General features: G+C 44.5%; 1 protein-coding gene across 3 annotated transcripts in view; it reads left to right on the forward strand.

Moving 5' to 3' along the window:
• Nucleotides 1–26954, forward strand: part of LOC114878768 (Krueppel-like factor 5) — a 245389-nt gene that overhangs the window by 97901 nt on the left and 120534 nt on the right. For 2 of the 3 annotated variants that reach the window (XM_029192933.2, XM_029192924.2), the window contains one exon: nt 3872–4037. In XM_029192933.2, coding sequence (XP_029048766.1) covers nt 3872–4037 — 166 coding nt within the window. Of the gene's footprint in view, nt 1–3301; nt 3593–3871; nt 4038–26954 lie in introns of those variants that run through there. The other variant, XM_029192943.2, reaches the window with a different exon arrangement.

Consider the following 26954-nt stretch of genomic DNA (forward strand, 5'->3'; position numbering starts at 1 on the left):
GCAAAGGTATTGTTCATATTTTTTATAGAGAGTTTAATTTTGAAATGCAGAGCAGAAATTTTGGTCGATCGCAAGCAGACTGGTACATATTTCTCCAGGTTGTGTAACGCTTAATTACCTGGCTGACTCGCAGCTAGCTGCTGCCTTCGAGATAATATTCGTTCAGTGTTTCTTCCCGCTTTTTTTTTTTTTCTTCAACACACGGCTGACAAATGAAAGAACCTGGGTATCAATTTCCTAAGATGACGGCTCATTAAAAGTTATCGATCACCGGCTGCTAACATATTATTACATTTATTAGAGGTCATTATCCATATTAAATTTTCTTAATTACGTTTAACCGATCTAATAACGCTTTACGATGCCACGCTGCACTACTCCGATTTTTTTTCTTCTTTCTTTTCGAAACCGACCGAACGTTCGATCATAGGTGTTGGTTTGCATAAATTTGCACATGAACCGGGAACAATTATACATGGTACAAGTTAAAGCTGACAACGTATTGATCGTCGGCCATTTTTATCGCGAAACATTTGTAGTAATTAAATTAATTCCAGAGGGAGTCGTTCGGTCGCGGATTGCCTAACGAATGATTGATGAACGTTATATTCTCATTACCAGTCGCTACTGTGGGAATATATGTACGTATAATATACAGTATATAAGCTGGTACATATGTACGTTCCTTATATATCTCGAGCGTACTGGCATCATTAAGAACAGTTTACCCGGTCTTTCATTAGTCATCGCGAATTTAATACGTCGTTTGATTTCATCCACGAAGTTGTTCGATCACCTTCGTTTCGCTCTTTTTTCCATAGGAGATCAAAGTATCGTGTTCTGCAGGGGACAAATTATGTTAAACAATTTTTTTTAATACTTATCTAGTATGAATACAATTCATAATTGCGGTGGATCATTTGTAAAGTCAAATTTAATTAGAGAAAAAATGTTATATATTCAAATTACAAATTTTCACGTTTCTTTTTATTATCAACAATGGTCGAATCTTAAATTTAATTTGCAAAAATAGGTATTGTTTATATCGAAAGCGTTTCTCTGTCGAGTGTCAACATCGATTAGTCGGTTCCTTAATTAGAAGCATAGAATTGCAAAGACACCGATGTCTCGGTGCTTCGCGACGTGTATGGCATTACGATTTCATTGTCGTGGCCGAAACTACAGGCTAGACCCACGTCCCTGGTCATGAATAACAAATGCACGTAACGACGAGTTTCCTGAAAACGGGAACGCTGGCATGGGCGTGTCTCGCGTGACGAGTATCTCTTTTTGGATCGATTCACCGTTCCGTTTCGCAAGTTCCTCCTGTTTTAGACACGATTCGCGGTTACGAATGTCCAACTATTATCATAAACAAACTGCTTTTAACATTATAGACCACCGTTCAATTTGTACCTGCTGTCTGAAACAGCTGTTGGGTTGTTTTGAAACTTTGTACTGTAATTTAACATCAAGGTAAAATGTAAGATATATAACGTGTGTAGGCTTTTAGAAAATAGGGTAGAGAATCAAGGTATCAGACAGCCCCCTATTATCGAATACAATATTAATTTCTATCATTTGTAAAATCCAGGCTATATAAATTAAAATGTAGTATTCTCTTCGTAACATCTGAAATTACAGATATTTATTATTAATCAAGGGAATAGATATACCATTTTCCCTATCAAAATGACTAAGGAATAGTTTCACAATTTATTTACTTATTCGACATAGGCGATAATGAACATTGTAAATCTTCCGAGAAGTAAAATTATGTGTGACATATTTAAACTTATACATATGCATATTCATACGCGGGAAATTGCGGGAGTAGTACTCGCATAGTTTTATGGTGGCGCTAGTGGTGCGTAGTAAACGGAGTAAAATAAGTATGCAGTGTGTTGCTATGTTCACTCTAGAGATCGCGTGCTATAGTCGCAATATATCAGTTTCCGTCTTGTGTTATTACATAATGTCCGGAAAAGTTTATAACAGTGCTGCGTATATGGAGTGTTTTAGTTTGATGATAGAGATTTGGAATAGGTCAATGTCGTGTTGCAAGGTGTTGGCTAGAGGGTGCCAGCTTTGAAGGAGAGGAATCGGAGGAACCGATGTCGGACTCTTTACAGTAAGTTGGTGTTTTTGAATGTGTAGTAACAAGCAAAGTCGCATTGTTTACGTGCTGTTCGCGTTACCGTCGTTTCACACAGTTATACGACACGGTCGTCTCGAAGAAGTCGTTATTAGCTATGGTATCGTGTACCACGAACCGATACCGTTCGTTCGTTGGTGCCATGATAGTTGTATCGCGGGGGCGGTTGTTTTTCATCGTCGATATATGCTCGAACATTCCCACGTTTCGTCAAGACATTACGTGGAAACAATCGGTCTCGGTGGTCGAAGCAACGCCGCGCCATTGTAAATCTGATCTTCCGTCCGACTGTTTTGTAAATCCGATACCGGCACGACTCCTCGCGCGTCCACGTAGAATACAAAATGGCTGTTTTTCGTTGTCGCTCGCGCGTACGACGGCTTCTTCTTGCTCGCCGAAACAGGTTGCATTGAAACGACTGATAGCGGATCAGTATCATCCTTTTCAGTGTTTCGCGTCGCCTAGCTTTTCGTATCTGCTTTTTATCACAGGGTGAAAGACTAGTACGGCAGGCGTTAGTTGAATTAATGAATCGTTTTAACCCCGTTGCCTTATAATCGAATCACGCAGGTGACAAATACACAGGTGGACTTGAAAGACTTGAAAAATTAAAACTTTCTCTATTCTTATGTATGCGAATTGTATCGAGTTTTTATTTTTAATGATAACCTCATTTTATTTCACTTGAGTCTTAATCCGGAGGTTTATTAATCTGCAACATCAGGATCGCAATCAACACGAGTGAAAATTAGAATAAAATTCCTTACGTTTCGATGTTGTTTTCGCGTGTGCCATGGTCATAAATCTTCTCAAACGGATGGAAATATACAAGTAATTAAGCGCAAGCGACAGGCCAACACCGACTATGATCGTATAATTATCCGAATATTAGAAAAATGTGAAATTACGCTCCTTTAAATTACTCTGCCAACCTCGCTCTTGAAATCTTATCTCGAAACAAAAGAAAAAAATTTTGAAATTCCATGAAAGCGTATCGTGAAAATCTTTTGTTTGAGCTAGGCTTCGAGCTTGCCTCGGCTTACGGTACCGGCGGTGTAAACATAAACGCGAGGATTAGGATCAATCGCGAGACCGGAATGTTGTTATCGTTCGACCCTCTTGAAAGACACCATCGAACATATTGCCTCAGTATTTCGGCGACTCGCGTCGTGGTTGGACTTATTTCCCTTTGTATCGTGATTCGGAAAATTGTAAAGTGCATTTTATTGCGTTTTCGTTGCATATATTAAACAATACGGATCGAGGAAGTGATACAGCGTTGATAATCGCACAGACAGTCGACAGACTCGGGTCATTCGGGTCTCGTGGGAACTCGTCGTGATTAGTCCATGTCAGTGGCAACGCTAGTTATGCTAATTGCCCTTGGGCTTGCTACTAGCATCGAGCACGGCTGCAGATAAGCCAGGTATGAAGCTGGTACGTTTGGCTATCGATTTATCGGCTGCACTCGTGGGCATTTCAGATCGGTTGTTCGATCGTATGGTCGCGATAGCTTCGATCGTAGGACCTGGGATCTTTCCAAATCATTTTTTAACGTTGCATGATCTTTAGAAAGGATTTAAACTATTTTAAAGAATTTTTATATTGGCTATTACACAGCCAATTATAGAAGTATTATTAATTTGTATTTGAATGATAAAAAATTTATTTATTTATTTGATTTCATTTTAACCATGATATTTGTTTATATTTCAGGCGTCAGGACCGCCGGTGCAGCTGGAACCAGTGGACCTGTCCGTGAAAACTCCTGTGGTGTTACAGGTGCCTCGGTATAGTCCAGCAGCTATAATTACTGCCGCCTCTAGAAAAATCCCTTCGCCTTCGACGACGCCCACGCCTCCTCCGTTCTCCATCTCCATCGGTGAGTGAACGAAATTTAATGATGCATGCATGTACTCGTCAATTACCGGACGAAAATTCGGATGTTAAAGTGTCAGCGTATCTCGTAATTGATCTAAAGCGAAATTTAATGAGTGGACAACGATACGATCTTCGCGTAGCAGGAGAGTTACGTTACGTTTACCAACTCCTAAAGAAGTTTCTACAAACATAGAAACCTCCTCTTGCTTACCTATTAATATTCATCCATTTATTAACCGTTGGTATATGAAACCATAAGGCAATCAAGCGATTAAAAGCTCGTTAGACTGACGCGTAACGCGTAGGTAATTTGCGTTAAGACAACTAACTCGTCCCAGTAGGTTTCGAATTTATTCTTCGGCATCTCTGTTCGGTTAACACGTTAAATGCTAATTTCGTATAATTTGCTTACAGCACTGAAATTCAATTTTTGTTATATCATAAATCATAATACGTTTAATCAATTATAGTTGATAAAATCAAAAAATTTTACAAATATTACACTTTATTTCATTTCAATGCTTTTTACTGATACATTAAGATTCACGGTCAGTATTCAACGTGTTAACCATACTCTAAACTCCATAACCAGAAAGAGTTTGAATGAAAGAGAGGCATAAAACAGGAGCGTTCGTATAACAATTAGCCGAAGGAACAGGCAATTCGATTAACATACTGGACGTATCTCGAACGCGGTTCTCCACCACCGGTAGATCTTTTAGCGCAGTTAACGCCTGGTTGCAATAAATGCCGGTCGGTGAGGCGTGTTTAAAATTCCAACGTTCGCAACACCGTAGAATCTACATTACGAACCGAAGGCGAAGGAAACCGCCTATCGTCTATTCCCTGTCTCTAGGAGCGCGTGGTCGATTCACTCTAGTGTGCGTGCAACCGTGTATACGCGTTGAATAGCGTGGCTCGAAAGTGGTCAAGCTCTCGCTTATGGGTAAACCGTGGAGATCTCCGGCGATTGCGTTGCTTTATGGGTTAATTATGTTGCATTTTTTCTGCATACCGTTCGCGGACGAGCCCACCGACTCGGGCCATTCTATGGAAAAGCGACGCGGCTTTTACGAACGAGCCAAGGCTACGGAGCCGATACACTGCGTCCTTGCGCAGCGCGAACGTAAACGATTAGCCGCGACGATCGATTTACCGGTAAATTGTTTTCTATCATTTCCTTTAACAGAGTTTCCCTTTCAGACGATCTTCCATTTCCTTACTGAAATTACTCGGATTAAAGTAGTTAAAGTTACAGTATACACTCCTTCCGCCGTTTCATGAGCGTGAAAAATTTGGAAAATCAATTCCCCACGCATCGCGCTATACTCGGTATCTAATTCATCCGAGTATATATCTCGAATTTCTCGCGGAAAATGAAATTACGTTTAGCTTCGTACGATATCTGATGGTTGAAGCGAAACACCGCCGGGTAAGAAGTCGTTGGTCCCTGAAACGATCCTAAGCGAGCTTAATGGCCGTTCAGAGAGGTACCAGTTTCATATAGGCGACTGTCAGGTAAAAAGTCGTTCGTCGCGTAAAGTGGCGTACAACGTGGGTACACTTAAAGAGTTGGAACCGCGAAATTGCTCGGTCGGGGGCACGGGCCACGCCTCTTTTTTATTTACCTGAATCACAGCCGAGGGATAAAAGAAAGAAATCGAGGAAAAGGAAGAGGTGAAAGAGACAAGCGAGTAACGCGTGGTCCGCGCTCCTGGCTAACATTTGGTCCCGCATTCACTTCCATTTCTGGATTAATGACCACGCACACCTGCGCAAAGCGGAGTCCGAATGCGATTGGGGTCGCAACCCGTAGTCCTTGCCCCAGGGCATCGTTGTCTTATAGTCAACGCTCTCGTCGCTGTGTTCGTCGCTCGGAAACGACGGGAATACTTTTCTCTTGCAAATTGCACTGCACTGATAGGGAATAGGCAATTTGTTCGACGCTCTTTGACCATCTCTAAATATTAAAAACTTGCGTTGGATCGAATACGATAGCCAAGTGCGAAGGAGAAACTTCTCTTAAGGGTGAAAATGTCTCGACTCGTTCAATGATGGTGGGGTATTATCATATTTATTATGTTGGGTCAACAAAGGCCAGGGTTAACTGATATAATTACCTAATACAGAAAATCAATACCAAGCTTATGTCTTAGTATTAAATTCCGCCCCTGCAAGAGAGGGTGAAACTTTTCAATGCTGTAGCACCGTTGTTGCCTCCGAGGTTCTACTGTTTTATAACTGATATTGTTGATATATTTTAAGCCCAAACTCGAAGCCACGTATAACCAGCTCGTGTCCATAAATCGTTACTCGCTGGCTATCGGAAAATTCCGATCGTGCGTGGACACCATATACGCGTTTCGACTTGGTTCTCGTTGCACATTCAGCGGCTCGACCGCGTTCGGGATATCCGGAGGCATGTTGACGCAACGAAAAATAAAAATTCTTGCACGAAATGTATTTCAAATGTGTTTCAAAAGTGTCCCAACAAAGGTGGATTAAAATTACACGGAGCGATCAGGGTTACTATGATTTCTCTCTGACATTGTAAAACGCGACTCGATCCCTGCTGAATCTCACGGTCTATTTTGAATACCTTTCTAAACATGCCTCTTGACATTTCGAGCGCGAACAAGGAACTTTTTCAAAGCTAGAAAGAATCCGGAGCAGTGATGCGAAATTTCGAAAGAACGAGACGAATCGTTGCGACACGTTCGTGAGAAACTTGTGGATGATTCGACGAATAAAAATGGCAATTAGGAGCTTCTGTTTTCGATGATGGACGGCGATAAATCACGCGGTTGATCGCTTCATAAAACGAACAATCAAAGGTTTCTCATACGCGCAAGAGTTGTATCTTCTCTCGGTATAAACTTTTGACTCTTTATAAATGTTATCTTTAATGCCACGGCAGAGGTTCGTTGCACGAAAAACGGCAATTAAGGACGTCGAATTCTAAAAGAGGAATTTACACTGTTCTTCTCAATTTTTTTTTTCTTTTTCTACGTTATGGTCGTGGAGTCATTAACAGTCGGCTTTCTAGCGGGTTACCTGGTAAGATCACGTAAAAGTTGACGATCATCGCGCATTAACGTTGCTTCGTTGTTACGCGTCCCAGCTTTCATCGGTGCCCCTTTGACTCCCTTTTCGAAACGTGTCTCGCGTTATAAAGGAAACTTGTCACGTGTTCGATCCACGGATACACCGATGTCCCACGGATCCCGAAACTGACGTCACTTGTTTGCGTACGTAAACGTCTGTCCACGTTGGGGCGTGCAATGATTCGGTAAAAGGGCCAACGTGCGAAAGTGATTCGCCGACTCGGTGGTACTCCTCGCATATAGAGTCGCGGTGAAATTAGAAATTTGCCGAAGGTCGTTGGTCATTTGCATTCCGTGCCGATCGCAATTAATATGGGACTCGATTCTCGGTTACTCGTATCATGTCTGCTGTTGCTTTTAAATTTGGAATGGCGAAGCCGAATCTCTGCTAATTTAACCCTTTGAGGATGGTATTATTAGTATTATTAATTTAAAATAAAAGAAGTAATAATTCCATCCTTCAAAACATGTATTATAAATTTTTATTGGCTGCATTCATAGCTGTATTTTGTGTCAAGAATCTAACACCACAAGTACAGAATTATAAATTACTATAACAATTATGTTTGGACACATGTACGTCGATCGTCTGCAAAGGGTTAACGTATAAATTACAGTTAAATTAAAAATTGACCCGCTTCTTTTGTTCGCGTTATTAACAGCTACGTTTATCGCAATTTGAAATCACAATAAACGATTCAAAGCTCGTCCCCATCTGCACACCAGGGGCAACGACAATTGCGCGATTCCACGGCAATGAATATTATTAGCGTAATTGCGAGGTGTAGTCGAGTGAGGCGGCTTTGTCGTCTACCTCGGCGAATAATTAAACAAAGCACCTGTCGGAGCGAGCCTGGGGACAAAGCGTCTCGCCGTTCAATGCCGTTTGTCGTTCGAAATTATCACAGCCCGAGTGGATTTTGTTGTTCGAAAGCACAGATCGATATCTCGTGAAAGATTCCCGGAGAAAGTGGTCGGTTCGTGAGGCACGCCGTCAGAGCTTTTCGTATAATTCACATCCGGGAGAGGAATACCTGTGCAACGTGCTTCTTCTCCCTCTTCTCTCGTCTCTCTCTCTCTCTCTCTCTCTCTCTTTTTTTTCCCTTGCTTTTAACGGAGAGAAGATGACGGATAGCGTTTCGTTTGTTGGGAGTCGGCCTGAACCGACGCTCCCAGAGTTTGATTGTCTTTGATTAATTACTCGTGTTGTTTCTCGGCCGGCGGAAGTCGACGGGTAGCAATCTAGATAATGCGTAACCGTATTAACGGTCCGGTATAATTTTTTTGTCTCTGAGAAGTGTGCTGCGCGGGCAGCGATGCAAGGGACTCGCCCACTGCGCCTTCTAATTATCAAAATAATCGTTATCGGTATCAGCCTCTCGTTGCGCGGCAATTGTTTGAACTGATAAGGGAATCGCGACAGACTTTGCAGCGGATCAGAAATTAAACAGAGAGACGAAGCACGTGCAAGTTGCATAGTAGCAACGTGGGATCGTGTGTTGCTCCAGCAAATAACCGCTTGTTATCATAACGCTCTCTTATCGTGCACACTGGGACCGCTACTAGCATGTTCCGAGCATCGCGATATAAGTACCTTCGGCGAATGGTGAAACGATAATCGGCGACCGGTAACAGATTCGATGATAAGAGCTTGTAAACGTCACGGATAATCAGTTTGTCCGAATGTAGTCCTTAACGTGACAAGATTTATCACCGGCGTGAAACGAATATCAAACAGGAACAGATCCTTGTTTCGCGATTCGCAAAAATAATTATATCCACCGGAATATCCGGTTCCACCGTGCAACATTTAAGATGTTTAGTTTCATTCAATGATTTCTATCAATTTATAATTCACTAATACCTTCTATAGATCTATTAAAAAGCTCTTTTCAAAGGAAAGTTTATCGGGGTTTACACTGGGATAATGGTAGCTCTGAAAATGGTCTTAAGATCGAAAGGCAATTATCGTCGATACAAGAACGGAAAGGCACTCGATCGCGCGCGATCATTACCCGTACGGATCTGAAGCTACTTCACGGTATCTCTCGATTTTACTACCGTCCCTCGACACAGGATTTTTATTTTTGGCCCGCGCAAACAGTTTTTCGCGAAATCCGAATGGCAGACCGTGGCGAACACCGAAGTGTCGCAGTTTTATTAGCAGCAATTAAGGCGACGTTTATGGGGTCTTATCGAAGGTAGAGAGCAGGCTGCGGGCATGTTCCGTCGATCGAGATAAATCCGCGTTGAATGGCAAAAGGATGATGGCGAGAGGGAAGCGTTTGCCGGAGCGAAAGAGAGAGTGGACGGTAAGACGAGTAGCAATAGGCGGTGGTCATATCGCGCTCCAAGCATTTCACGATAGCATCTTAGATTCTTCGTGGGGTACGCGTATATATACGCCGCGACTCCACACAAACGATCGATTCAGTGTTCCACGAACACACACCGATTATCGCCGTTCTCTGCGGCCGATACTTCGAATCAGAGTGGCTGTAAGTGATTGCGCGTTGTGTCGAGCCGAGCAGAACGGAGCCGCGACCCTAACGTTTCGACACTGTCAACAGATAAGTCGAATAAAGGCCTCTGTTCTCTTTCTTATTCTTCTTCTTTTCCTCCTCTCTTCTCGCAAATCTTTTGTCCTCGCTCCTCCAGCATCGTCTTCTTACGAGTTCGTTCGTTAATTAGAGTTAGGTGCGAGGCAAGGCTCTAAATACTCGTGTAAGTTTCTATTTTAACCCCTTGCATCAGTCGGAGCTAAATATTTATTGCTTTAATTTTAAAACAAATAAAGAAAAATGAAATATCATGCATGCATAACATTCAACGATCCTTAAGCTCAAAATTCAACCATACTAAAAGTATTAAGGAAGTATGAAGCAAGGGATTAAATTAACTGCCAAAGTGAAAAATGATAAAGATTTAATTCTTTCGATTCAGGTTTGATGCCTTTTTAGTTGGACCACAAACGGGGACCATAAAAGTGCATTTTATGCTGTTTTCATCGCGGTACCAACGATAATTCACCTCCACTCGGTGGAGAACACGGTATTCGAAACATTCGTCGAATGAATTTACTGTTGCGAGTACTTGTCGTTGATAATGAACGCACGCGTCGAGTTAATAAATCTGTTTGGAATTTTTCTTCCTCCAAGCTTTTATACCGAAGAATCTACCTGTACAGGTGAAATCCTCGTAGGCGTCGATAAAGTTCGGCCCAGTTGAAATAAATCGTTGTTAACGTGGCTTACGTCGCTTTGATTTATGGCCGGCTGTAAATCGATCGAACCCATAAGCAGATGCATAAAATAGATATACGAACGTAATAGATAGATATTTATATTCATTTGATTGGTTTTCGTTTGATCATTCTAAAACCGAACAATATCGAAACGATGCAGTGTCCCTATAAGGCTATTTATTTCTTCGTTCTATATAATTTTAATAATTTTTAATTAATTTTCAAACATTTCATTTATTTTACTTATTTCTAGAACTGATCATTTCTCCTACCTACTTTTCTTTTCTAAAATGACATAACGTTTATAATAACTGTATTAAACGAAAGTTAGTTGTAATTGTCCAGGTCGTTACCGAATCAGACACCTGTTGTTGTTCTTTCCGAATCGATAACCATCAGGCTCACCTTGACTCCTTTAATGCGAAGCCTGCACTTTTTACTTGACGCTTTGATCCCGTGCAAGATACACGCCGATGATTCTAGACGATTAATCATACGTTTGCTCTGGCATTCGGCAAAAAGCATATTACACGTAATAAATATTTACCTTGGTTACGACTGGTCCGTATGCGCCTCTGGCTAATTTATTAGCACTTTACAATCAGCATGACGTTATACGATAAAAATATTTAACGGCTCGTTTTTAATTAATATGCTGATGCAACGCGCGTCTCGTTCGAGGGACGTGGGTTAAAAAAGAGAATTCGAAAAACGTCCAGGGACGAATAGACGAACGAATGTTAGAGGCGCGGGGAACTAGAGAGAGAAAGAGAAATATTGTAAGAGCATGGAAGAAGTTGGTCTTCGCGTCGAGAGAAGAGGAGCAAAGCGTGAGGCGAATCTTTAAGTCGTTTTACGCTTTTACATAACGCCAACGTTCCGTTGCGCCACGTTTTCGTCCTCGTCACGGTGTAAACGGTCGGTACCGTTCCTTCTTCGTGTCCGACCTCCTACTCCTCCACCACCTTCTTCCTTCGCCGCCTTTCCTAACTCTTTTTCGAGTACCTAAACCCGTCAGCTTGTGTAAGCCGCGACGATGGAAACGCGTCTCTACCAAAGAGCAATCTTCACGACCGCTTTCTACTTTGTCGAGTCAATTTCTTCCTATCCTCTTCTTCCTCCTCTTCGTGAAGCGGTCATCAAACAGCACGATAGCGTACTGTACACACCTTATCGCGTCGCGACGAACGGTCATAATTTATACAAGATGTTAGATTTTAGATTTTACTTAACACGTTCCATAAACGTTCCTCCTCTCGATGGATAATATAAAAGAACCTTTACGAGTCGAGTCGAACCGCTCACCTTTCATCGGGAATGTATCTTACTCGATAAAAAACGCGGACTGTAAACAGTAGCGACATACTTTCAAAGAAATTAAGTATAATCGAGGGGCCGAATCTTGGATTAAATTAGCCAACCAAATAGAGAGGTTAGCGTGGTCCGAGGATATAACAGGTACCATGGAGGATCGTTAAAATCCTTGACGTGCCCCCGGATGTAGAAAGGCTTAGCTCGATTGATTAACAGAATCGAAAGGCGCGCGCGTTGCTTAGCTAGAGATAGTTTGCAGACATTCGTGTGCCTACGCATCCGCGATGGAACGAGGATGAACCGAAAACTGTCCAGAGAAGGAGACGGCAACGCGTCCATCCTCAACCCGGAACCATTCATCATTTTTCTTTTTCTCTGAGCGCGCGGTACAATGGCGCGATGGTTCCCTTGACATTATGTCCTCTTGTACCGTGGCCGCCTCGAGTCGCCTCTGCTCGTTCTATTAGAGGAGCGATAGCCGGCTGACATTTCGAGGATCGAAGCCAGTCACCAAGATCGTTGATCTTTGAACACTAGATCAGGTGTACGTCGAATCAGTATATCTCGATTAAGCTTTAATGGAGGCACCGAGGCGTTGGTTTCTTCGATGCGCTCGAATTGCGTCGAATAATAAAAATCTTTTATAAATAGCACTCCTCGCCAATTATTATGCTAATTGAAATATTTGCAAAGTAATATGTGCTTCTGTGAAAATTATTTTTCAGAAAGAGTTTGTCTGTTCGAAAATTCTCGTTAAGATCGGTATAGATACTTGGTGCAATTTCTCGCGAGTGAAGTTAATCGTAAGAAAAAAAGGGTAGGCGCGGAATCATGCTTCTTAAAATGTAATCCAGGAAGCGTCAGTGACGTCCAACCCTTTTTCATGATTCCGGGCCGGCTGGCACGGCATGATCGATACCCGGCGTGGTGCACGCACGTTACCGGTAATTAAGCACGTATACTAATCGGCCGCGTTAAGGTATGTACAGTCGGTCTAAGTGGGGTGCTCCTCTCCGACATGGCGGGGGCGTGAGAAGTGCCTTAGCCCTGTGACCTTCGTGGCCTGCAGGGTACCCCGGTACTACTCTTCCGTAGGTACTCGACGTAGCCACATCGTGCATCGAGAGAGGGGAGGAGAGAGAAGCGGCTAGAGAGAACGAAAGAGAGACGAACGGTCGAACTATACGCGACCGGTCTTCTTCGTCCGGTGTCGGTCGAACTGTGTGTAAGGTCCGATCAAATTTTGACACGTTCGACGTTTCGTTCGATCTCTGACCTCTCTCTGTTCGAGAGTCGATCGATAATAGTTCGTAGTTCGCCCGTGGGAACGGAATTATTGATTTACTTTGTTCCTCTCGCTATCGAGAGCTGGCGGGCAAAAATTGATAGATGACGGACCTGAAAGAGAGAAACGTTAAACGTTTATGGACGCGACGAGTTGCGAATCGAGGCAGACTTTTATATCTTCTTCGGAGAGTCGTTACGTCCTTTGACTCGTGCCAAAGACCGTTAGACGCCGGAGGATTGATCAGTTAAAAGGAACACCGGCGATCCCGACGTTTCTTCTCCTCCCTCGTTTTCCTTTCGTTCGTTTCTCATCCACTCGATCGACCCCCTCGCATCTCGCATCCGTCTCTCCGTTTGGTCCTCGCCGGACTTTCCGGACTTTGAGACTCGACCTGAGAGCCCCGCGAGATGCGGTAGGAGAGTTAACCTTTCAGGAATGACTATTTCATGGCCACTTCCTGGGTTCAACGCTCCTGCGATTTCTATGCAGCCAGGGTAAAGGTATACACACGAATGCAAACACAGAGAGAAAAGAGAGAGGGAGGAGGTAGTGCCAACACGGTCTCGCGATTCCGTATATACGTGCACGCGCAAACCCTGAACCTTGACGTTCAGGAGAACCGTTCCCTTGTACCCGGGGCCTTATGTTCTGCGTGTACGCCGTGTAGAGTATCACGATGTAACGCGGAGAGGGGGGTCGGACTGAAGGGATCTAACGCATTCAGGCCTGTGTGCGCTTGCATAATATTAGACCTTATGCAACCTGCCCTTCCCACACTTATCACTGCCTTCTTCTTCTTCTTCTTCTTCTTCTTCTCCTTCGTTCTTCCCCTTCCTCTTTCCCCTCTTTCGTACATCTTCGCGTTATTCGAACCTGAAGAGAGGTGGAAAAGAGTAGTGTTCGCGATGAATCCCCTCCATAAGACAAGGGGCCCGTGAGGCCTGCTCAGAACGGTCCCTGATCACATGGTGCCCTTGGCGTTGCGCTCAGCCTCAGGGTGGGGTGGCTCGGGCGACCGCGAAGAGGAAGCGAGACTAAGGCAACAGAGTCCAATGTTAATAGTTAAGAAGGAGATAGAGTAAAGGAATCGATTCGAGAGGGATACTGGGAGCAAGAGGGAAAAAGACGGAGGTCGTCTGTGGATCTCGTGGGACCGCGGATAGGGTGGCGGGGTGTCGGTGGAAGGAGCCCTCGACTAAGTCAGCGGGGGTCAGAACGGAGATGCTCCTCGGTCGTGTCGGGCGGGGCTGCCCGCTCACGACTTGAACTATCGCACGCCCCCACTAGCACCAGCATCCACCTTCCAGCCTCGGCCTCGGACCGTTTTCTCGTCTGGACGCTACGTCCCGGCCGTCTACCTACTCTCTTGCCGGCGCTTAATTCGATAAATAATGCTGCCGGCTCAAGGTTAGCCGCGCTAGATCCTTGTCAATTTGTATCGCACGCGGCAGCCCGTTCGCGCTCGCGTTCCGCCTTACTTTCAGCTCGATCGTTCGACTTGTACGATCGAGGCACCGGGGTCAAGAATTTCCGTTTGATTGCTGGTAGCTCGTTCGTGAATTAGTATCTTTTATTTTGGGTATCTGTAACGTCGGATGATTCGAAGAAATTATGATTGGAAATGATCGATTGACGTTATCCTTCGCTCTTCTGTTTTATGATCAGTAGTTCAGCTCAATCATAGATCAGACTTCTGACAAATTTTTCTCAAGTTTAGTCTGGCGAGATTTCACTAGAAATAATACCTACTCTAAAGACAGCTTTCTCAACAGCTCGACACCAAGACGCTTTCACGTCTCTTGATTTTCAATAACGAAGTCGGTCTCGCGTCACGGCTGAACCGCAACGAAGTCAAGATTTTCAACGCTCGCTCCGCGTAATCCGCCGCGAGCGGGCATCAAGTATCGACGATGAAACGCGTCTTCTAATTCAATCGTAGAGGCGCGGACTGGCGTGAGAGCAATCGTTAGCCGATCGTGTTCGTCCAGCTGTATGTCCGACGTGCACGTGAGATCATAATCAGGGAGGGCGCGAGCTAAGGCGTTAAACTGGCGTGTAATGACGTTGCGTATGCGGTCGCGTCGATTCCGCTGCAAGTGCGTCGACACGTTGCATTAGCGCGAACGGAGAAGGACCTCGGTGATCGACGTTATGTATATATTCAGCGATCCTTGTGGACCCGGGTCGAAAGGAAAGAGGCACGAACGGGCCTGCACGGTGTATCGTAAATTGCCTATCGTAATAAACGTATTATCGCGGTGTATTGCCGGTGCTGCTAACCGTGTAGGACGTGGCAGACAAGCTGAACGGGCCCGTTTCGTATCCGCTGGCACCTACTCGCAGCGTGCATTAAAGCTCGCTAAAGCCGCGGAAAATTGGCGATCTGACAACGCACGCTTCGTCGCCGTTCTGTCAGGACTTTGAAAAATATGAACGCGCGAGGTGAGAAAGATCAACCGGGCCGTTTCGGAAAGTATAATTTCCTTGCTGGATGGTAATGATGTTCCTCTCTGTCACGTACGGAACCTTTTTCTACCACGTTGAGTTATTTAACACGCGCATGCGCGCGTTACGTCTGAACAGGATACCAAAAAATGAAAAAGAAAGGGTTGTACGATGTAATAACGTTCGGCTACGTGTATTTCGATTGAAGTTTTTGCGGTAATTGGTCGGTTAAAGGGTGTTCGCCGCTAGGGAAACGGGCATGGGAATTATTTCGGTATCGAGGTGTGATCGTCGGGAGAGAATTAAACCGCTTCGATTATCGAAGCTTCGAATTTCGTATTAATTTACCACGAAATGCGGTCGGGTATGCCTTTCGGCTTCCAGTCGACGGAATTCTTCGAAACAAAGTTCGTTGCTCTTTAATCATTTCATTGAAATCACGAGTTAACCCGTGTTCCCCGATTAACAGGACGATTACCGGCATAGAATTCGGAATATTCGATTGAACAGCTGTATCGACACTTTCGTACTAAATACGGGAATACCGTTCCTCTTAATTAAAATGATTGAAAAATACCGAGCCAATTCAGTCGATTCTCCTATAGAAATTTTTCTCGACGAACCGAGCGAGTTTGCGCAATATTTCTGATCGAAAGAAAAATGAATCGAGACCGTGTCTCGCTCCGGGTACATTTTCACCTGCAGCCAAAGTAAGCTTAACGAATCGTTTTCGTGTCCATTGAAAAAAAGAAAAAAAGAAAAGAAAAGAGCAAAAGGAAGACGAAGAAAACGTTAATGTTCGATCATTTGTCACCTGGTCTTAAAGAAACTTGTCGGCAATGAGTATCAATCATTCCTTAACATTGGTACGAGCGTAAGTGGAAAGTGGACGGTGTTGGTACGCGTCCGATCAGGCACGCAGACTGTAATTATTTTCCCCGTACGAAACTGGTGCATCCCGATGCACCGCGAGATTCCCGTGGCCCCCGCAGGCAACGACGCTTGACCCAGTAGCAGTAGCCGGGTACACGAGCGAGTGCAACAGCTCTCGCAAGTGGATAACTGGCATGGAGATTGCTGAAACCGTCCAAGTCGACGGCCTGGCCGTCGTGGCCGTGGATAGAGTGCAACCGTGCTCGACCTCCGTTCGGCACCGATCTCTTCCTTTCGACCTCTTCTACTTCGCTATCATTACGGCTTCGTTCTGCACTCGTGTTGGAATGCTTTCTCAGCAACCCTCCGGCCGTTCCGCGTATCGACGTTGCACCTGAATCCTCGCACACCTGTACCAGATACCCGCCGATTTCACTTCGATCGGCTGCGATTTCCAGGGGTCGCCTATATCATCCGCGATCCCATTCGACCGGCTGTTTACGGTGCTCTTTTTGGCTAACTCGGCGCTGATCGTCGATCGAAATACGTAGATGCGTAGAATTGTTCCGACGGGACAAGAATTCTCGATGAATGTAGCAAAGAAATAGCATAAGGTGTCTTTGCTTAGATGGTATTTATTAATCGACTATACGGTCGATCATTAACTCGTTTCGATGTCTATACCAAAAGGAACGAAGTCGATGATTTGCAATTCATTGGTGCGCGGTTTCTCATCGTTGCATACGATAAAGGTGGCCGCGTCTTCGCGGCGGAGCTTCAGCATCCCGTATGCTGATCGCGTCGCGTAATGTTAATCATCGCTCGATCGTTAATTTATATTGTACGCGTAGCCTCGAGCGGGCAGAGAAAAAGAAAGTACTCGCTGGGTACCGTGAAGATCTTATCCGTCGTGTGTCCCTGCAGGCGCACGTCCATAATTCTACCCGTGGCAGACGCATATTATGCAGAAATAAATACCGGCGTACGTACGTAGAAATCTGGCAGCCGGTTGACTACCGTTGCTTCGTGATGATGCCAGCCGAAAAAAGAGAGAAAACAAAAAAAAAGCAGATACGAGAAAGAAGGAACGTGAAAGGCAGGAGATAAAAAATATCGATCGTAAATCAACGAGCGCAAAAATTTAACGAAAGACGCGTGAAAAAAAGTCGATTAACTCGCGAACAGCTGAAAGATTGCATGAAATATGTACGTCGTCCGGTCGTACCTATACAGTTTCGGGACCACCTTTTTCTCGACAGATTCTTTCGAGTACGAGCCACAAAGGACTGTAATTATTGTTAAGATTATCATCGAGGATAAAGTAATTAGATAAAGAAACGAAATTGAAGGCCGAAGTGAAGCGCATACATTATTCCTTCGTTTCGTTGCTTTTGATCGGCTTCGGCATCGAAATCACGTTGCTGTTTTAACGACATGTCAGAATCTGTATTTATAATGCTTCGAGCCGTGTGATTGGTGCCACTGACGTGTTAACAAAACCTGGTCGCGTTGGTCATTAGCGTAAATCAGCGAGCGACTATCGAGAGGCGTAAAAATCCGGTGCAAGTAATAAATTACTTTATTAAAACGGCCACCACCGTCGTCGACACGGATGGATATTAAATTAGTAGCAGTTTGTTAGAACCAAAATAAATTAATTCTTGATACAGGATGATAATCTTTCAATTTAATCTTATATTGCAAGAACATATACTGTTAGAACATCCCTTGGCGTTCCTTCGATTTCTCATTTCAAATTCTGTGAATATGAGGTGATCGTAAAGCAGCTCTATTTCAAACAATCATTGTCCCCCTTGCCTTCTTTCTTCGACCCTTTCCACTTTCTGGCACGTTTCCAAGGGAAAACGTCGCTTTTCTCCTTGGGAGCCATTATCCGCAATCGATGTCGGCGTTGTAATCATTTTCCCATGCATCATTTACCCTTGCTGTACGTTCGTAACGGTAGATCGATCTCGCTTAATGGAGCCACACTTGTGATTACGAATTCTCTTTGAAAGATTGATATCTCCTCGCTCCGATTGTCATGATTGCGTCTGTGCTTTAATTGCACGCTTATCTTTTTGCCAGCCACCGAGCCATATCATTTTCTCGAGGATTCTCGTAAAATTACACGTCGCGGGTGCAACGAACCGTAAATCGATACAAACGTCTCACGATTCAATCGGTGTTATCCAAAATGGATGACATTGTTCTCGTTCTCTAACGAGCACCAGATGTATTTTAAATCCCAGATAGATTAACGCGAAAAATAGCAGCTTAAAAGATGCAGAGGAGCTTTAAACACGGAACAGAATGCAACTCTGTAAGACAGAGTAATAGAAAAACGGTACCTGGAAATAGTACTTACAACACCTGTAACATCTGTTCACCGACGTGATGCATCGTGGCTGGCCAGTTGCGGACAACAGTGAACCGCCACCGATTCAAGCAAATCGTTCGCAAATCGACTCTGCATACTAATCATACAGAAGATAGCCAGTAACAATCAATAGCAATTCAAATATCCGTTCAATCACAGTTTGTATCTAATTTCCCCACGGAAAAATTCGAATGAAAAATCATCGGTCACGCGGCGTATCTTCGACGAAGTCACGCAATTTGAATAGTGAAATGTTACTTGGACATGCAACGTACCGAAGAGATACAGTTATTTTGATCGTCGTAATTTTTATAATTATTTCAAAATTTTGAGGTAAAGAATTCGATGCAGATATCCGAGCGCGCGTTGAAGAGTTTAATGAGCCGCGAAGGAACGCGACAGCCTGGCCAAGCAAGCAGAGCGAAATATAACGTATGATTTACGAGCGCTCTGCTCGTATTGACTGGATCGTTGGGCGAACACGAGCGCCGGGCAAAGAAAAGGGGCAGCAGCGCAGGGTCGACTTGACCCTGCCCGGCCACGCCACCGGTTTTGCATATTCGCCACTGCACAACCCGGTGGCGGATATACATCATGCATCCGCGACGGTGTGCCGTGGCGGGTCGTGGTGCAAGTGCAACGGTGTCTGCACACAAACGGGACCGTCCAGTACCGGATAAGACCCACACGAACGTTCGAAACGGCAGCAGTACTGCACGTCTGCCAGGAACTTAGCCGGTCGTCTGGCTGGGCTGCACGTACACGGTCCTCGCGATCCTCCGCACTCTCGGTACTTATATTCGTTCCTCGTTGTCTTTTCCCTTCCGATCCGCAGGAAGAGGCTCACGATCCGGCGATAGCTCAAGCGAATTTGCATCCGTGGAATCCCTGGCGTGGGCCGTGTGCCTCCTGTCCTCCCCCGAGCCCCAACCATCCCCCTTGTCGTGCCGTACCGAGGTCCTTTCGGCCGAGGAGCATCCGTTTCCTCGGTAGAATCGACACGAATTCTACGTGGCTTCGCGAACACCAGAAGTATCCAAGTAGCAGGATATACGCCAACTATTCGAGCTTCACGAGCCACGATCCTCTTCTGCATTCGCGAACGTTGCGGAATAATGGTAAAGGGGGGAAAAGGATGTCCACGGAGAATCTACCTACCCCCTAGGTTATTATTAGGAAAGAGAAGTTGTGCCATTTCAGTTTTCAAGTTGGCTTCTTTCGCTCTCGAGTATTCGACAAAGTTAGTCGATTTTCTACGGACGCGGAAGACTTTTCGCGAAAGAGAAAAGCCGAATGTTCGGAAGTGGAGAGGTAGTGATTTGTTGTCGAGGATTTTAGGTAAGATAGGAGGCAGCTGCGCGAACCGTGCCAAGGATGCGAGATCAGAAATTCAGATATGATTCGGATTGAGTAGCTAGACTCAGCTAGAGGATGAAGAACGGTGAAAATGTAAAGGGGCAGAATCGATATTCTAACGGATAATATGGGGGGGGGGGGGTTGGGGAAGGGAGGGAAAGCATACGAGATGTCAGTAAAATGGCAGCGGTACGCCAGTCTCCCAGCTCTTATCTCGTCGAGTTTCCTCAAACTTGTCTGGCGGATGGTCGAGCTAGACAGACATCTTCCTCGACGACATTAGCATTATTCAGACGCGAGGATTCCGCCATCGAGGAGGGTATATATCCTTCGATCTCGCGGCACGAAGCGATGCCGGACGGCTCGTTCGAACCGGAACTGGCCCCGCGGAATCGCCGCTGCATTCAATTGCATCAAAGTTAATGCCACGCTGAACCCCGCGGACTGACCGATGCAACCGCTCGTACAGCGCGCGCCCGTTCACAAACGGAACACCTTATAAAGCGATGCGTTATCGTGCGTGCCATCTTATCGTCGACGATGATCCGAGGCCATTTGGGACATCGCGAGGAGAGATCGGCGAGCTTGAAACGCGAGTTAAACACGCGTTTCTCTGACGTTGCATCTATCAGACGACTCCCCGATGCACGCCTAATCTCGAACACGAGACGAGCATCTATCATTCGGAGTTGCGAAAGGCCTTTCATTGAATATCGTATCCTCTCGAAAACTTTCAAACGTCCGAGGAAACATCCGCGAGCGATAAATTTTCATAAATTTTTCCAAACCCCACCGGCGAACTTAACGTGTCGAGTTTTTCTCGAGGGACGTAATGTCGACTCGTTGTTCGACACGGAGAGCGGCGCACGCCCGGTAAGGGACTACTAAAACGAAACGCTTGTATTCGGGTGAGAATAGCACGGACTTCCTGTTACGTCTCGTATCTTATCGGTGGTGATCGCAGATATGGTGCGCCTTCTCGACTGCTCGAGAAGGTTACAGAACTAATAGACCACCTTCTTCGTGAGCGACCCTCGTGGCGTGGCCACGTACCTAGGCCTCTTAACGCCTCCCGTGGCCATCTACATACGGCCACGATCCTCAGTTTCCCATAGATGTTCCCTCCTACCACTCTGCCCGCCAGGATCACGGACCCCTCGTTACTAGCTGGCTCTGTATCCTTCCTACTTCACCTTATCGCCAACCAGCCAAACGATTAACGCTACACCGTCGACCGCCATGGGAATCTCGCGAGGGTGATGCGCACTTCTGATCGATGTTAATTGACGCATTATCCAGCTACGATCGAAACTTCTTCCCCGCTTGACAGCCGTGCATTTTACGGATAAAACGATTCTTTTCAAATTGGTAGGAGGGTGCACTCTGGTGAATTATGAACGAGGAGATATCGTAGAAATAAATTCTTTTATTTCTTGTAGGATAAGACAGTAATTAACAAATTGGAAGGTTACGTTTTCTAGGTTATTAAGTGATAGTATTTATCCATTTGATTAGCGAGGTGTAGGTAACGTGTTAACTTGCCAGAGCCATGCTGAATCGGTGTTTGAACTAAGCACGATTAGTGTCGTCGAGGTAGGTACGAAACGGCTGGCTAATTCTTGCAAATTAATCGTTTCCTCTTCCGTCGAGCGCAGCTGCGTCACAAAGCACAGAGATGCATCGATACTTAGGCGCGCGGCTAATGGGAAATCGGAATAATGACTCGCGAACAACCTTTATCGACGCCGTGACGAATTCACAATTACGTCAGATAGTTATCATTACGAGGACCTTGCGATTACCGTCGCACTGGTGTGTACTATCTTTACGGGGTGCGTGTACTTCCCACGAAGTTTCACGACGAACGCGTTTCAGTACGCGCGAATTAAATTTCATTCATATCAGACATCAATTTCTCACTTTTAATATAGTGAGAAATGGTGATTAATATAGATCGAAATGTTTTAGCTTCTTGTTGCTTCCTTCAAATATTTATAATTAAATTTTTCACTTGATATTTGTTTGGATTCATCCAATTGATTACGATCATCATGTTAACGTACAGTTTGATTAATTCTCTTAGATTGATTGAAAATTATTTTTGTCAATCAAGAGTTGCGGAAAATTACTTGAATACCGAATGAAAGCCAACCACTAATAATATTACCATACCTAGCGAATCTAATCATGTCTCAATACCATCACAGACACAACTTAATTTCCCACAATGTTTTCCCCGACGATTGATTACCTTGCACATAATGAACTTATAAAACGAAATTCAATAAATTGGAAATAGTCAGACGATAAATCAAGCAGCCAAAGAAACGATCGAACGCGTTAAAAATAGAAGCTATTCATAAATAAAAAATAAAAAATCTTTTAAGCAGTCTGCGATAAATTTGATGCTTTAATTTCAATATTATTTTGCATACTCTTACGTCGTCAAATCACACTAGACATATTTTACATTTCAAACTGAGCTATTTGACATGCAATAATCTAATACAATGGCGTAGTATGAATATTCATGAATAATCAGCATAAATAGCGACGGAAAGTCACAAGTCATTGCTGGTGCACGCATTACGGAGGCGATTGCTCTGACCCGCGAGGCAAGTCCGTCGAATTAGCGCGAATACTCTCTCGCGGGATCATTACGCTTTATCACGTCGTGGATCATGTGATTTATAAGTTCACCGACGGTGTAACAATTCCGCTCCCGTTGTTATTGAGCAATCGTGACTAATGAACTAGCCAGGATGCGACGATCAAGTAGCAGGATGCAGCGTCATTAAGTTGAGTCGATTCGAACGTGGAAGAAAAAGATATCGCGTTCCCTGCCAGACTTATTATCACTTAATTGACACTAATACATTCCGCCCCGGCCTGAAACCGGCCAAGTAACAACGAAGGCCGAGGATGCAACACGATTCTCCTGATTCTGTCATCGTATTCGCGAGCTTGCATTGTGAAATGCAATTTTGGCAAGCAAATGCATTTCGAGAAGATAATTTAAGGGTTAGCAAATAAAAATGAAAAAAGGTCTAAAATAAAATTTTAATTATCGTTGTCTTAGCTAAATATATAATTAGAAAAATATAAATACTACAAATGTTTCGTGTTCGAATTTCGTTTAAATCGAAGACGCACACGGGACTACCATGAAATTTATCGACGATCAAAGATAACGTCAATTACAAGTTCAGCAAAGTTCAAGCAACAAATTTCATGATATAACGAATGTCGTGGTACCAAGCATCGAATCCTACGAGATCGCGTGCAGAAAGGACGGATCGTCGGTCATTGGTCGCGTGATAATTCGCATCGGCCACCTATGAAGAAGTTTCCACGATCGATCGTCGAAAAATTCGCGGTTCTAACGGTGGCCTTTCCAACTGATTGTAGGGCCACTGGCCTCGACGGGTGAAAAGGACCAAAGGTCACGCGGAGATAACGAGAAATAAACGTTCGAAGGGAAAACTCGTAAATTATACACGATCTTAGGGAATCCATGGTACACAGACATCAAAGTAGTTTTAAAGCGTTGCTCGCCACAGTAGAAATAACCATATTTAATGCGCCAGAGGATATTACAGATTATCAAGGATATTAACCAGCAAACTTTAATCAAGAATCATTAATTTATTATTCCAACTACAGATAATCGGACAGTGTATTAAATCAATGTAAAAATGAAAATAAAAGAATTACTTTTGGCTATCTTTTCGATATAAGTAGCCCGGTGTGTAGATAGCGACGGTACCGCTTTGACCGAGGCCGTTGCCCTCGGGGCAAGAGAAAACGCAAAAAAGATGCATGTACGTAGGTATCGTTGGGCGATAGGAGGGGACAAAGGCAGCGAGGGAAAGAGGGATAGAATCCCGAAGCTAGAAAGGTATACGCAGCTGAGGAGGTGAGGCGGACAGGAAAAGACGGAGACCGTAAGAGACCCCTTTCGACCCCTACCGAAGACCCCACGGTGAACCCCGCCCGAGGCGAAGGGTCACTCACCTATTCCTCTCTCTTCCGACGCTGCCTTTTACCACGGCACAACAGGCTAATTACGCCTGATTACGTACCCGTTTTCAGCTACGTACATACTCGATGTACGTCGGTATAGGTACGTCGCGTAGATCTTTACGTCGGCCAATTCTCTCGCGTCACGCGGGTTCGAAGCCGCCTCCTGCCGAAGGAAGTCCGAGGATCGAAAGCAAACGCGCGTCAGCTCTTTGGAATTGACACTTTTACCGGGTCGAAACGGTGCTCTGTCATTACGGGAACACGGCGCGTGCGTCGTGTTGCAGGCACGAACGTGTGCTTGCTACACGTCCCGCGACCTGTCGGACAGACGCGTACGAGATCGATAACAAGGGGTGGCCGGAAAGGGAGGTGAAAGGGGGGACCAAGACAGGATGGGAGGAGGCAGTGTAAATCGTTTCGTCGATGCACGGACGTTGAGGAAGGTAACGTTTCCCCAGGTGTGCTGGGAAAGGTTTCGAAGCGGTTCCTCAGGGGTCAAGACTGGTATGACTGGTCGGTCGTGTAACGAAGTACCGGTGTCACCGAGCATTTTTTCTCATCGTCCTTATCGAATTATTGGTAGGATAGTCTAACGCGAGACGCCGCTTTTCCTTGCATACCCTGCTATTTTATTTATTCCTCTTGTTTATTGAGTGTGGAAGTAACTATCGTGAAAGGTTCTTAAGTAGCTTGAATTGATCAGCTGGATAATTAAAAATACGCGCGATTAAAACGGGACATCTCCGAAGTTGATCCTTGGACTTTCATTCGCACGATAGAATTCACGATTTCTATTGCGAGTCCGAAGGCTGATTGCCACCGTCGTAAGCTACCCACCGCGAGATTGCACCGTTGTAGATCACCTTTATTTGCATCCGCACGACGTACTGTTGCATCCTCCCTGGCTACCTGACTCCGTGGCCGGATAATTATCGTCCGCGTGAACGGTGTCGGCGATGAAGACGTCGTTTTTGCACCGCTGTCGCGTTCCATTTCGCAGTAACGTAAATTTCCACGATAATCTGGCCAATCAAAATACCTCTCCACGCTCGTGTATCCAAGTACCCATCTCTTGGCTGTGTGGTAAATAGCTCCCGTTTAGAGATTCCACATTTTTCTCTTTACCAAAATTGTCATAAATAATTGAAAAATTATCATTTTTTTTTCAATTGATTACACTTTATAAAATATGATCTATTTAGAAGTAAACACCATTCGTATTCAAGATTGACTAACAAAAAAAAAAGAAAGGATTATGCACTTTTTTATGAGTAATAATGTAAATGATCCTTGTCTTTAAGCGCATTGGCGTGCTCTGTCGATTATGCGAATCACGTACTCTTCTTGTGCAACTCTAGTAAGAATCAGTTGCAGTTTATTAACTGCATCTTGAACTTACATGGATTCCTTAACGCAAAGTATGCGATGGGACTCGAAGATAAATAATGTATGTTCATCTATGCATTCAACCCCAGGCACATTTTCATACAGGCGCTGATAAATACTGCTTATGACCCATCTATGGGTCACGCCAGGTTGAACGTGTTAATGGGAGTATAATGAATGGTTGTTGTTGATATATAGATTGCACGAAGATCGTATTAACTTCACTTTTTGTTTGCGAACAAACGAGTGAATTAATTTACATTCGTATCATTTCTGTTGATGAGTTGAGAAGTGAAGGGATTTATGCACCGCATAATTGAACGATAGTGGAAGATGAAAGTGCATTCTGCAATTAGCCAGAGTCAATAATATTAACATTGAATGCATTTCTTTTTCTTTTCATATGAATTTTGCTCTTTGGAAAACGATGTTTTCCCGTTCCTCCAAAATGTTGCTCACGAAGTGAAATCGACGATCATCGCGTTTCTTCCTACGCTACGCCGAAGTCATGACCCGAAATTAAACAGTACCATCGGTTAGATGATCATAGACACCTGGAGAGCAATAGAACAGCCAGCTTTCGAGCGTCATTCTAACTTCAGTGGAAACGTAAAGCCGCATTTTGGCACGTACGGTAATCACTACGAACGCAACGTCGATTCTACGGAAGAAATGATGTTATTAATGTATTCATGGGAGATAGGCAAACCCTCATTCCCCGATGATTACCCGTAATTTCTTCGTAATCACTCTGGAAAGGTTTGTCCGTATTTGATAACGTATGTTTATTTCTAGTTGATGTGCAGCGATTCGCACGAATCGTCTGAACGTAAGCCCTATTACCGCATTAATTACACTTAATTAATTCGATCATCGCGAAATACACCCCATCCGAATGACGCGGCAAGTGCACCACTTTCATAGATGACAGTTACCGATAAATACTTCTCCAAGACGACATATTTTCCGATTCTACAGCAGGCTACTCTGTAAGATCGCGCATTGGAAACCGTGTACGCTTCGCGTGCTTCGGCACAATTGCACGCTCGAACTGGCTCGACTCGATTTGCATTCGTAGATTCGCACGTTGAAGACGTGTTTGCAAGGTGCCTCGAGTGCTTTATAGTTTCGCTATCGGTATCCTTGAATACACGTGTCGTTTTGGGTAATAAAAGATGATTAGAGTTGAATCGATCAAAGTGTAGGTATTTCAGGTATTTCAGTAATTTTATCCACGCTAACGTTTATTATTTTAATCCGACACGAGAGTTCATAGCCCTTGAAGAAGGTAGGAGAAAACAGGAAACCGTGCCTTTTAAAGGTACACCGCGTGCATCTGCGTTTTCCTATTCCGCTCGTTCACCCTAAACCGGGGTAGACTGGTTCACCATACCGGAAAGAATCTTGACACGGTCGGCCGATTAGCATATACGTCCTGGTTTGCCCCTTGCAGCTCGTATCTTGTTTGCTTTCCCTTCTCCGTGTCCCTATAAGGTGCTACAATT

This window comes from Osmia bicornis, chromosome 2 (assembly GCF_907164935.1).
Source record: "Osmia bicornis bicornis chromosome 2, iOsmBic2.1, whole genome shotgun sequence".
In the NCBI taxonomy this organism is placed as follows: Eukaryota; Metazoa; Arthropoda; class Insecta; order Hymenoptera; family Megachilidae; genus Osmia; species Osmia bicornis.